At 42.1% G+C, this 13832-nt stretch overlaps 1 protein-coding gene and 1 pseudogene across 1 annotated transcript; one reads left to right on the forward strand and one right to left on the reverse strand.

Moving 5' to 3' along the window:
• Positions 1-1609: 1609 nt before the first annotated feature.
• LOC137247791 (uncharacterized) lies at positions 1610-4867 on the forward strand. The gene is given in 1 exon segment (XM_067778740.1): positions 1610-4867. A coding segment is annotated over 1 exon segment (3213 nt). The 5' UTR covers positions 1610-1639; the 3' UTR covers positions 4853-4867.
• Positions 4868-11253: 6386 nt separating this feature from the next.
• On the reverse strand, positions 11254-11981 carry LOC137250102 (uncharacterized; annotated as a pseudogene).
• Positions 11982-13832: the final 1851 nt, after the last annotated feature.

Below are 13832 nucleotides of genomic sequence, written 5' to 3' on the forward strand. Positions count from 1 at the left end.
CCCATATATCGACAAAGATGATATTATTAGAACAGGGGGGCGGCTAGGGGCTTCAAAGGACATGTCATACAATGAGCGTCATCCGATCATCTTGCCGTACAATTGTAGGCTGTCTCGCCTTACAGTTATGATGGCTCATCATGACTCCCTTCATGGCGAGAACCAGCTCATGCTCCGTCTTATCCGAACCCAATACTGGATACCGAATGTCAAGACAATGATCAGAGCCATCATCCACAAGTGCAAAACCTGCATTATTCACCGAAAGCAGGTACAGTCCCAACTTATGGGGACCCTTCCCTGCGAACGGACTACTTTTACCCGCGCGTTCACCAATACCGGGGTAGACTTTGCAGGGCCTTTCGACATCAAAAGCTACCGCGGTAGGGGATGTCGACTGTCAAAAGGCTACGTATGCCTTTTTGTCTGCTTTTCCACTAAGGCCATCCATTTAGAAGCCACTAGTGACCTTAGTACCCCAGGCTTCCTCGCGGCCTTTTCGCGTTTTATCGCGAGAAGAGGATGTCCGAAGAACATCTACTCCGACAATGGTACGAACTTTGTCGGAGCTTCCAGATCTCTACGATCGGAATTCAAAGCCTTCCTGGCAGAAAGCCGAGACAAAACAGTCTCCAAGTATAGCCATCAAGCATTAACTTGGCATTTTATTCCCGCTGGCGCTCCACATATGGGCGGCTTGTGGGAAGCGGGAGTGAAGAGCTTCAAAAGCCACTTCAAAAAGATCGCTTCTCCCCACAAATATACTATGGAGGAGTTCCAAACACTTTTGTGCCGGATTGAGGCGTGCCTCAACTCGCGCCCTCTCAGTCCGGGGTCGAATGACCCAACGGACCTGGAACCACTAACCCCAGGACATTTCCTAACGGGCAGCCATCTTCTGGCGCCGCCAGAACCGGATGTGAACGAAAGCCCGGCCTCCATAATAAACAGATGGCAGAAGCTCAAGGCCCTCCATCAAACCTTCTGCCTTCGTTGGAAAACTGAATACCTTTCCGAACTTCAAAAACGAGTGAAGTGGAAACAGTCAAAGCAAAATCTTAAAGTGGATGATCTAGTTGTCATCAAAGAGGACAACTTATCTCCCAACGAATGGAGGTTAGGCAGAGTCGTCAACGTACACCCCGGCGAAGATAACCGAGTACGTGTAGTCGACCTCATAACCGAGAAGGGTCAAGTCAGACGACCTTTGGTCAAACTGATCCTTCTTCCCACGGAGATAGATTGTGCGAGGACCAAAAGCTTCGCTTAACAATCCCCCCCGTTCCTCCACATCCCTCCGTTCAAAAAAAAAAAAAAAAAAAATTCTATTTTTTCATTTAAAAAAAAAAACCATCCCACTTACTCGTTATTCCAGAACGAGTATACCAGAAAAGCCTTTACGCAGACCCTCGGTCTGCCACAGAAAGCAAAGGCACTCGGCCCATAATCCTTTTAAAATTTTCAAAATTTCAAAACCCAGCGCTCGCCCACCGAGGCCAATCAACCACCCTAATGCAGATCCCCATCTGCCACAAAACACTTATTTTTAATTTTCACAACCAAACCCCATTTCACTCACTCACCCCGAGCGAGGACACCAGAACCCTAACGCAGACTCAGGGTCTGCCACAGAACGCAGATGCACTTAACCAAAGAATCGTTGGCACAATTATTAATACAATTTTTGCAATATGTGGAGGCTAAGTTGGGCAAAAATGCTCAGGAGCCGCCGGCAACGCGAATCCCGATGCGTTTATTTATGGATTTCAAGCCTGGCGGTGGCCTATGTATCATCTTCAGCACAATGTTTAGATTTCGTGCCGAGCAACGCGAAAAAAAATTTGATTTTTCCGTTGGTAAAAATCCACCACGTAAAGATCCAAATATCCAATTGGTGATTGACATTGAACAAGCGTTGGTTGAGGCAAATCTTTATCGTATACATTATATTTACATCAGACCAGAAGTAAGCAAAGATTTAGCACAACGATTACGTGATATACTAATTACCAGACGTGTAGAAATCGTATTCGATGAGGATGAAGCTACTCACATTATATATCCGGTGGTTGATCCTCATCCAGATGAATATGCACGACCAGTTTTTAAGCGCGGAAATCATGTAATGTTGCATTGGTATTATTTTCCTGAATCATACGACTCTTGGGCAGTAAATACTTTTGATTTACCCGAATTCGTCCCCGAAAATCCAGACTCAACTGGAGAACGTTGGCTTGTTTCGGCATCTTGGGTTTTGGATTTGGAGCAATATAATGAATGGATGGTCGAAGAGGATTACGAAGTCGATGAAATGGGCAAAAAGAAAACACATAAACATCGTATGTCTGTTGATGATATGATGTCATTTGGAACGGATGAAAAGAAACGCGTTTCTTCTGGTGTAAGTGGTACTACGACAGGTAAACAAAAGCGACGTCGTTCACCATCACCAAACACTTCGAAACCTGGCAAACGTAAGCGTTCGCCAGCCGTATTGCATAAAAAATTGCGTAACGAAGATGACGATGAAGATTTGACACGTGACATGGATGATCCACCAGCAGAACCGAATGTTCAAGAGGTTGTAAAATCAGCGCCCATGCAGTCAACTGCTAGTCCAGCACCAGGAGGAAAATCACGTGCTGACAATGATATGATACCCATTAAAAGTGGCACTATGACAGATTTAGATGATGAAATGACAGGCGGTAGCGCGGCTCCGGCGCTTTCCACTGGCGATGGTGAAAATTCACAAACTGGTAAAACTAGTGACAACAGTAATACTCAAGAGTTCTCTTCCTCTGCCCAAGAGGATATGGAAGACAATGTTACCGAGCAAACCCATCACATTATTGTACCCTCATATTCGGCTTGGTTTGACTACAACTCTATCCATATTATTGAAAAACGTGCCATGTCGGAATTTTTTAATGGCAAAAATAAATCAAAACCTCCTGAAATTTTTATGGCTTATCGTAATTTTATGATTGATACTTACAGATTAAATCCAACTGAATACTTAACCAGCACCGCCTGTCGCAGAAACCTAGCTGGTGATGTATGCGCTATAATGCGTGTACATGCATTCCTGGAACAATGGGGTCTTATAAATTACCAAATCGATGCAGAATTACGTCCAACACCAATGGGTCCACCTCCCACTTCACATTTTCATATATTATCAGATACACCATCTGGTTTGCAATCGTTGAATCCCCAAAAGACGCAACAGCCATCTGCAGCCAAAACTTTGCTTGACTTAGACAAGCCGAAAGTAATTAAAGATGGTAAAGAAGGTTCTGTTGAAGGTGACAAACCAACACCACAACAGCAGCAACAGCTGCCACAGCAGCAAATCAATAATCCACAACAACAGGGCGTATTGCAACAAACTCAACAACAGCAAATGAATATGAAAACAAAAACTGCACTGGCCAACATGTTGAATAGTCGCTTGGGTAACAGCAATGGTGGGGCAATACAAATACAACAACAGCAACAGACGATGGTCGTAGCAGCAGGTGGCACCCCAGTACCAGAACAGTCGCTTCAACAACAACAGCATCCCCAGCAAATAATACAACATCAAGTTGTAGTCGCTGGTAATGCCCCACAGTCTGGTATGATATTGCATCACAATCATCAGCAACAGCTGCAATATCAGCAGCGCCAATTAAATATGGATCAAGTGGGTATCACTTCATCTCCTAATGATAGTGCTTTAAACATGATAATGGAACACGAGACCCAGCAAAATCAGTCCCAACTATCACAACAGCTGCCACGCGAAAGAGGTGATAGATCACCACCTGAAATTAGCGATATTGTATCATCTGTGGCGACAATAACGACCAGCACATCCATGGCATATGTAAATACTCCACACGGACTCTTTCCCATGCCATTGGGCAAGTCATCCAAATTGCCGCAAGTATCAAAAGCCAAAGCAAAATTCAAATTCCTTGGAAAATTTATGGCTAAGGCTGTTATGGATAGTCGAATGTTGGATCTACCATTCTCAATACCGTTCTACCGCTGGCTATTGAATGAAGAATATTCAGTTGGTTTAGCCGATTTGGCACGTGTCGCACCCGAAGTGCAAAGTACATTGGTAAGATTACAGGACGTGGTACTTGAACGCGATCAAATATTAAACGAATCGAAACTTGATGCAATGGAAAAGACTGAAAAGATTGAATCGCTGGATTTGGATGGATGCCCCATAGCTGATCTTGGATTGGATTTCGTTTTACCAGGCTATGCAAATATAGAACTATGCCGTGGTGGTCGTGATACGCCAGTAACAATTCACAATCTACATCAGTACATCTCATTGGTGACGTAGTGGTTCCTTGTTGAAGGCGTGCAGAAACAATTTGAGGCGCTACGAGAAGGATTTGACTCGGTTTTCCCGACACAACGTCTGCGTATGTTTTATCCTGAAGAGTTGGAAAATGTTTTTTGTGGTTCTGGTGCTTGCAACTACCAACGATGGGACGTTAAAATGCTTCAAGACTGTTGCCGTACTGACCATGGGTTTACCCAAGATTCCCAGGCGATACAATATCTATATGATATCCTCTCTTCATATAATCGTGACGAGCAGCGTCTTTTTTTACAATTTGTGACCGGCTCACCCCGACTACCGACTGGAGGTTTTAAGTCTTTAACACCACAGCTAACAATTGTGCGCAAAACACTTGATGGTAATCAAAATCCAAACGAATATTTACCATCAGTGATGACATGTGTAAATTATTTAAAATTGCCTGATTATTCAAGTCAGGAAGTGATGCGAGAAAAGCTTAAAGTTGCCGCGAATGAAGGCAGCATGTCGTTCCATTTATCATAAATATTGCAATGTATAGCAACAAAATTTATTAAAAAGAACTAAGTGCTTATAATTGGCATAACGAATGATACACACATCTTCAGATGCATAAAAATTTATTTAGCGAGCAATTGAGAAATTTGAAGGAGGTGTCAAATATGTATAAATACAGACATATACTATATCTTTAATATATCCTTAATTACTGAATTCATTATGAAATTAATTTAACCGAATAATATTATTTTGAATATAAAATTAAAATAAAACAGCCAGTGCGATTAACATTAAAATTGCTAGATTAACGCACAAGTAAAATCCCATCATACATACATATACATATATAAACAGGTATATCCAAGTTTTGCGACGAATGTTCTGTAATGACGCAGACTTGTTATCCTATCTCACCCATGTAATTACTATAAAATAAACTCTCTGATCGGCGGCAAATTGCGGTGGCACAAGTTCCCCAGCCTCAATCTACACAATCGCCTCAAGGTGTCATGACACAGGCTGGATTCATACAAGGCCGCCCCAATATGCCGCTTCCACCGCGTCCGCAATTCTACGGACACAATCCGAATTTAAAATTACCACCTGACCTTTTCCTTGTTGGCTGTACATTTATATTGTGGAGTATGATGAAACCGATGCAAATGAATTGCCAATTTGGATGGAGACGATACGGCAATTTGGTGGTGATATTGAACGCGTTTATTGTCAACGCGTTACACATGTGCTCTGTCGTACGCAACGTCATGGGGTGGTGATGCAAGCATTGCGCGACTCCAAACGTTGCATAACAGCATATTGGTTGAGTGATATTTGCTTTAAGAAACAATTACTGCCGCCATGGCAAGCACTTCATCTACCGTTTCCCAGTCAATTTGGATATCAGAAGCCTCTAGATAAACACATAATTTCAACACATGGATTTGAAGGTGAAGAAAGCTTTCGCATACAGCAAATGGTAGAAGAATGTGGTGCCATATACACATCATACTTATCGAAGCATAATACAGTTTTGATTTGTAAAAAAAAAAACCCGAAGGTGATAAAAACACCGCTGCCAAAGAGTGGAATATACCGATTGTAAATGCAGTTTGGTTGGCAGATATTTGCATTGGTAATCTGAGTGGAATGTCGCAATATGAAAATCAGAAGTATCAGCAATATTCGTTAGCTGCACCATTTAGGATCGATTATCCGTTGGTACCACATTTGATGGCCGCGTGGAAAGCCCCAATAAATCTTACACAAGAAGCGCTAAATGCGCCCAAAATGATTAAATGGACTTACCGTTTTTCGGCTTTCGAATTATTCAATTTTAAGACTGTATGCGAATCAATGATTGACAAAACTTATGCGCTAATATTGGCTGTAGGGCATTCTATTTTCCATCACATGGGTGGCTTTAAGTTAGCGTCAATGACAAAATATATCGCTGAGAAGCTGAAACCTTGCGCACGCACTGAACCACAATTGGTTTTCTTATGCCATGTTTTTGGCCCATTTTTACAGCGTATCGACTTGGAGCAACCCAACACGGTAGCTCAGGCATCTTCAAATTTCGGATCTGTGATTAAATAAACGAAGAAATCTCTTGTCAAAAGGTTTTACCTTGAAAGATATCGCAAATATCACACTGGTGTGATCGGAAAGCGAGATAAATTTACACCACAGCAGGAACACGTCTACTCAATTAAAAAATTAGCAAGCGATTGTACTACGGCCACGCGCCGTAGTAAAAATAATGAAACAACGGAAAAATTCTTTCGATTAGTCCCGTTTGTTTCAATTCTGAGAAATTTACATTCTATACACGGGTGTGTATGAATGTGCACAATTTTTTTTGTCTTTGCGGCTGGTAAATATCTACCAGTGCATGGACTTTTGTAAAGGCAAAATGTTGGGGCACTGAAAATGGTAGTAGAAGTTTCGTGAAAACGATAACTACGGTTTATATTGGCACCAAAAAATTCCCAATTTATCGTAAAACAAACAAATCACAAATAAATCACATCCCAAAACGTCTACCTACCACAACCATTTTCCAAGGTACCAAAATTACTGCCGCCAAATAACCAAGGTCAGCTTGCTATCGTTTACGTAAAACTTTTTATTTTCCTTCAAATTATTCACAAAAAAAAACAAAAAAAAAAAAACTGAGAAAAATAGCGCAGAAAATATTCGCGTACTCAGTCATTATATTTCTCCACTCAAAAATTTATTTCCTGTTTAAGTTCTTCACAAATTTTTTCAAAATTTATTGATTTGATCAGTATCGCCCCCTAATGGTAGTTGGGTGGGCTCTGCAATTCAATACTTTAAAATTATCGCAGTATACAGTATACGTTTTCAGTGCGAAAATACTGAAATATTGGTAGAATCTAGGTTTTGGTAGCGGTAGTAGTAGAAAATGAAAAATGGGCCAAAAAGGTATGTCAAACTACCAATGCGGTAAAGTATGGGCACTGACTGCCCATATACTTATACCAACGTATGTACATACATGCCGAGTTTTAAATCTACATTATATTAGGGATGCATAAAATGATGCAAACGGGTACCGAAGAACCCGTTTTCGAAAAATCGGTACCGGAGCCAAATACCCTTCGGGAACCGTGCCATTTGCTAAAGGCCATCAATTAAACCGGACTAGAAGCGTACTTGGGAAAAAAATTGAATAAACAACTCTCATAAATTACCGAAAGGTAATACAAAAAGAGAAAAATGACACATTCTACAAATGATTCTCCTCATCCAAAACGAACATTTTTTTATTTTTTTCTTTACATCGCATACAATTTTGCTGTCCAAACATTTTTTTTGTGGCGGGCAGGGAAGTTGTTGGGTTTTAGCACCAACAACACAAATAACAGCGACTCAAAAGAACCCACGCTATACACTTTCTACCCGGTTCGGCACCAGAATGTGTGAACCGAAAATCGTAAATGCTCATTTTCTGCAGCACTAGTGTGCACGTGGCCAACTAAAACGCTGCCGGGTGACACAAAATAAACAAAGTAAGGCACTAAAGACCCAGGCACATAACGTGGGTTGAAAGAGGCCATACACATGATGTGCGCCAAATACAAATATTTTTATACTGCTACAGATGTTTGCCCCCTACGCAAGCGCTACTAAAATATCCCAAATCTCAACAATACAATTAGGGACCACTCGCCCCTGCACTTTGACAATGACCCGACCCATTGAAACCTATTTCACTCCTTTCAGAAAAATGGGTCGTTTTGCCGCTTTAAAACGTAATGCTGCCACGAACGCAGCGCGTTATTCGTCGGAATGCCGAGTGTGTCTTGAGCGACACCCTATCCGCTTGTGCCCAGCCTTTCGGGCGAAAAGACCAGAAGAGCGCCTCTACGTAACCATTCGCGAAAGCTACTGCGGAAATTGTCTGGCACCTGATCACCGCTCTAACGCGTGCCCGAGCCAAGGGCGATGCAAACGGTGCGGCGAGAAGCACCACACGATGCTGCACATCGCCTCGATCGACGAAGAGGAGCAGCTATTACAAGAAGCCCGCTCCAAGCCATGGAGCGTCCAAGTGGAAGAGGAGCTAGATTCACCCCGAGAGCGGATAGACGACTCCATATCGTTATATGCGTCGGACGCTGGAACGGAGACTGGACCTCTTCGTCCACACCAAAACCGAGATGCCAGCCGAACCGGAGCGGAGACGCGGTCTCTTCGCCCGACCATACCATCTACAGCCAAATCATTTCGACCACTTCTGCAGCACGAGAGGAAGCGGCTCCAACAAGGGACAGCGACAGCACAGCGCCATACATATAACGGCCGAGCGGAGACCCGGTCTCTTCGCCGGCAACCCAGGAACCCCCAACGGAGACGACATCCGCGCGACCGCAGAGCGGAGACAAGGCCTCTTCGCCTGCATCAACGACATCAGCCACAAGATCGCAGCCACGGAGGCAACACGCTGCAGCTCACCACCGTGTCCGCCTTCCGGTCAGGGCTTGTAGCCCAGCATTCAGCAGCCACCGCCACCATGATACCAACGGTAGCGATCACACCCACCGCGGTCGTGAAGATAGAAGCTGGGGGGCGGCTACACCTCGTCCGTGCCTTGATTGACGGATGCTCCCCCACCACCGTTATCGCAGATGAGCTAGCCCGGGAGCTCCAACTCCCTACCAGCACCATTGGCGGACAAGCAGGATGCCTACTACGCATACGAGGAAGACACGGCCAAAATAAACGAATTGCAACCCATGCGGCGGTCGTGTCCAATTTTCGGCGAATGGCCCCCACGACCAGCGTCGACAGCGCCATCGCATCCCCGTACGCACATCTCCGTCTGGCGGATCTACAGTTTTATTCATCTGCCCCGATCCGCCTCGTACTAGGGACAGACGTATATGCCGAAATAATGCTACCAGGGATTCTGCCCACCACGTTTGGCCCTTTGCTGGCTCAGAGTACCATCTTCGGTTGGGTACTCTCGGGCACAACCAAGGCCTAACATGAAAATGTTCGGTAACGACCGAAATCCATGAATTTTTACACTTTTTTTATTTTTTATTGAATTCACAATGGAGGTGTGCGTTTAAAATCTTGTATCATTACAATAAGTTCTTTTTTTTTGAATTTTCTTCATACAAAATTCACAAGCATAGAATTTCCAATGAATTGGTAATAAACGGCAAGAAATATGAACACGTATATCTTCTTACTTCTTTTCGCAATCCCTAGCTCTAGGCAAACCTGGCTCACGCCTTACACCATAACGGGAAAATTGGTGAATGACCGAGGCAGCAGCAACCAAGCTCCCACCATTTTGCGTGCCGCCAAGCCGGCGGACTGTCCGGCATTATGTTAAGTTAGATATAATTAATTATAAGTTTTTTATTTTTTTTCTCTTCTTCACGGTCGGTGATCCTTGGCGGACTGTGAGGTTGCGTACCGCAAGGGGGGCGGCATGTTTAGGCCCAATGCCTAACTTTTATCTGATTGACGGCGCCCCTCCCTAACGTTTTAATAATATTTCCAGCCACCCACACTCACGCCGCATTTGTGTGCATGCATGCACATGCATGCGTTTCATACGCATGCACGTGTGTGTGCGGGTTGTCAGCACCCATGCACGTATATGTGGGGGCTGTTGTGTGTGTGGCTTTTTTTCTCCTCCTTAATACCAGAGGACTTTTTCGCGGCTTAGCGGTTGTCCTCAACGGGATAACCGGTCTCTTTTTCGATCGACCGCCAACCAGCACACATCTCAAGGATCACCATCGTCACTTAAAGCGCCAAGGTAATATTGTATCAACACTGTATATCTTATATTGCATCACTCTAAATTAAAGTATTATTTTATAACGAGGAATTCCTCCTGTGTTTTTATTTATTTCCTTTGAGCGAACCATCCACTCCAAGATCGACCCGTGTGCGCCTACCCACTGCCGGTTCCAGACGCACCCAGGCCGAACATTTATTTTACCTGTCTTCTAAGAAAACTCGTTGACAATTTCAAAATTTTATTTTTAAATTATTTTATACAATTTCTGCACTTTTTTAAGAAAATTATTCCTGGAACCAAAGGGAAAAATAATTTTAAATTTAGAAAAATTTTTTTGTTTTCCTCATTTTAATAGCTATTTTACACTTTTAACGGAATTTCTTTTTGAAGTCGGGTAAGGAGAATATAATATACACGCAGCAGGTATACCTGTCATAAGAGGTGACTAGAATACCCACTTGATTCGAGAGATTGTGTAGCGTAACCCTTTCAATGGGAATGGCAGCGCAATTTATAATTTCTCCAGCCCTAATGTCAACCTCACCGCTCTTGCAACCCCAAATTTCTCATGGAACTAAGGTGATGGGGAGCTGGATAGCCTAGAAGGTTCAATGTGGACATATATCGTTCCCAAATGGGCGGGCTTATACTTGCTGACTTTATCGCTACAACAATAACAGGCCTAAAGCTTCGTTTTCATTATGGCATATATGTTCTCAAATGTTGTCAAAATAATGAAAACGAGCTGTCAAATAGTATCAGTTGCGTTTGCAGTCAGGTTTGACAGCTCACTGTCAGACAAAATGGCATCCAAGTGAAAACGACCACATTTCAGTTTGCCAGCGCAGTTGGCAAGGTTTGACACACAAAACAGATTTGCCAACATGCTGGCAAATCTGTCATTAAACGTGCGCACAGCTGCTTTCACACAACATATATAAAAGTCAAATTTTATAAAATTTGCAAAAAAAATTCGATTTATTAATTTGTTGCATTGTGCTTTTTAGTTTAAAATGGAGGCCGTAATGAATGACTCAGCTTCAAATTGTGCAATTTTCGTTCACCCAGTCGGTAATATCATTGAAAAAAGAAGCGGGTGAGAAAACTGACTGAAAAATTGACAGCCGAGCAAACGGAGAGGCTAGTTCATTAGAGCCATGAGAACAATGCTGTTGAATTTTTTATAATTAAAGTACTCAGAGCCGCAGTTTGCAGGTATTCAGGCACCTGCATGCAGCTACATGCTTGCCATCCAGTGCCCCACAGCAATTAGGGATTTTCCATTGCTGTTCAAAACGTTGAGCAATTTCTGTCCATTCTTCATGACTGCTGGGAACCTTGACGAAATATAACCAACATTAATATATGTGTAGATTTGTGTCTGATTAAATAAATCACATGAAAACTCATTTTTAAAAAGTCGTCTTTCAAAGTTTTAAAAATAGCACCACATGTCTCACGTATTGCATGACAGGTGGTAGTTTTTCCCAACAGGAAAACAGTCATCAGGCTAGAAAAGCTATTTCCTGTTGCCAAGTAACATAAAGTTACTGCCAATCTTTCCCCTACCGAGATAGCTTCCCGGATCTTTCTATTAGCTTTGTAAACGTATGGGGTTATGCGGTCCACAAGAAAGTCAAAGTCCTCCAGAGTCATCCTCAAAAAACTGTTACATCATTTTGGATCTCGCACGAACAGCTTAGAAGCCAGTGTAGCGTAGAACCCACATGTTCCTCTATCCCGAACCCCTGGCTTAACACACCACTGCTTCCGCTTCCTTAGCTGGTTCCGCTTTCCTGTCCATGCCCTTAGGCTTGTCACAAAACAAAGAGTCGCAGCAGCTATTGCTATTTGTTTATTTTTTTGCATTTTTTTGTTTAAATTAATTATTTGATCGGCTTTTACAAAATTTAGTTCACTTTCGTACTTCTTCTACTTTAATTTATTGTCTTTTGTTCAAAAGAATGCAACAGCTGATGGGCTGTCAAAAATATTTACTTAACGTTTGACATCAGTGGCGAAAACTGGATGTCAATCGACTTACACCACAATTTGATGACAGTCTTTGACACACACTGCTATATCGACATCATGCCAGTTTTTAATATGTAATGAAAACACATTTGACACCAAATCGCCATGGTGACAGTTAAGTCAGTATTTTATGTCAGTGATTTTGACATAGTGAAAACCAAGCATAATAGCACAATAATTTTACAAAGTTTCATTAAAGATATAGGTATAACAAATTGTGGGTGGTATACTTGTTATATTTTACACCGTTTGCCTATGTATTTTATTTTTCTAGCGCAATTAAACAAAAATCCGATTTCAGTTATCGTGTTTGAACCAGGCATGCTTAACGAACGAAACGATATCATTTCGTTACGATAATCAACGCTAATAAACGAAACGAAGTCACTTCGTTTCGTTTATTAACGTTAAGATCGTCAAATTAACGTTAATTTGTCGTTCTTAACGTTAATAAACGAAACGAAGTCATTAGTCAAGTTGATTATCGTAACGAAATGATATCGTTTCGTTCGTTAAGCATGCCTGGTTTGAACAAATATACCAACTTATTAGTGGCCCAGTTAACTTCACTGCTGACATTCAAATAATATATAAAATTGCTTAACATACCAGTACTATGAACCACATAGCAGCAAAAATGTGAAATGTAGTAAACATAACGCTGTTATTAACAGTACCAAAGAGCTGTTACAAGAACTCTACGAATCCCCAACAGAACAAATGCTGCTGCAGCGAACGCTGACGCTGAATAACTTTATGCTATACGCTCTCCCAAACAATTTAAATACTCAATAATGCTCTCTATACTTCCGCATCTAATAAATTTGGTGTTACTCATACGCTCCGTAGCACATTTTTGAACAGCGGGCTTTGCAGAAGGCATTAACACCAGCAACGCGCGCGTGTTGTATCTATTTGGTTATTGTGCATTTTTGTTTCTTTTGCATAATATGTCGATATGTTTGTAGCGCTTCAATTGTTATTTATATATGTAAATATACACATAAATACAGTTATATATTAGGGTGAATGTACATAACTCATGCAGCTCTAACTATCCACATATATACATATATACTTATTGACGAGCGTGTCTGTTTGCATGTTTGTGTGTGTGTGTGTGTAATGATTTGTTAGGTTGCTTGCTGTTTTGTCGAAATTGCGCCATAGTAAATCCAATGCTCGAAACAACTAAAATGCTACCAATGACGGCAGCGATGACGATAAAAACGATGCCGATGATGACGTTACTGGTGTTGACGATGGCGAAAGCAAACATTTTAAGCCAAGCACTGTGATGACGATGAGTGCAATGATGAAATTGTTGGTGAGCAAACCGGTGTACCGGTGTGAAAGCAAATGTTGCATCAGAACGAACGAAACAGTGCGAACTAACAAATTGATAAAATAGTAGGATGCTTCTCGAAGTGCGGCTGCAAAGTGGAAAATTGGTATGGTTTTGTAGGTTGAAATAACTTACATATATCCTGTTTCTGCAACAAACAAAAACAAAACAACAACAAAAATCAAACTCAGCAAATTATCAATACCAAGCAGCGTTAGCAGCGCCCAACACACAGTTTTACACAAACAACACTTTTCTAGCCGGTAACTCTCAAGCAGAGCGTGTTGAGCATGTGTTTCTTCCTGCTTCTTGCAAAATTGCGTTCGCCCCAGCAGCAAGCG

Source organism: Eurosta solidaginis, chromosome 4, assembly GCF_040869045.1.
Source record: "Eurosta solidaginis isolate ZX-2024a chromosome 4, ASM4086904v1, whole genome shotgun sequence".
Taxonomy (NCBI): Eukaryota; Metazoa; Arthropoda; class Insecta; order Diptera; family Tephritidae; genus Eurosta; species Eurosta solidaginis.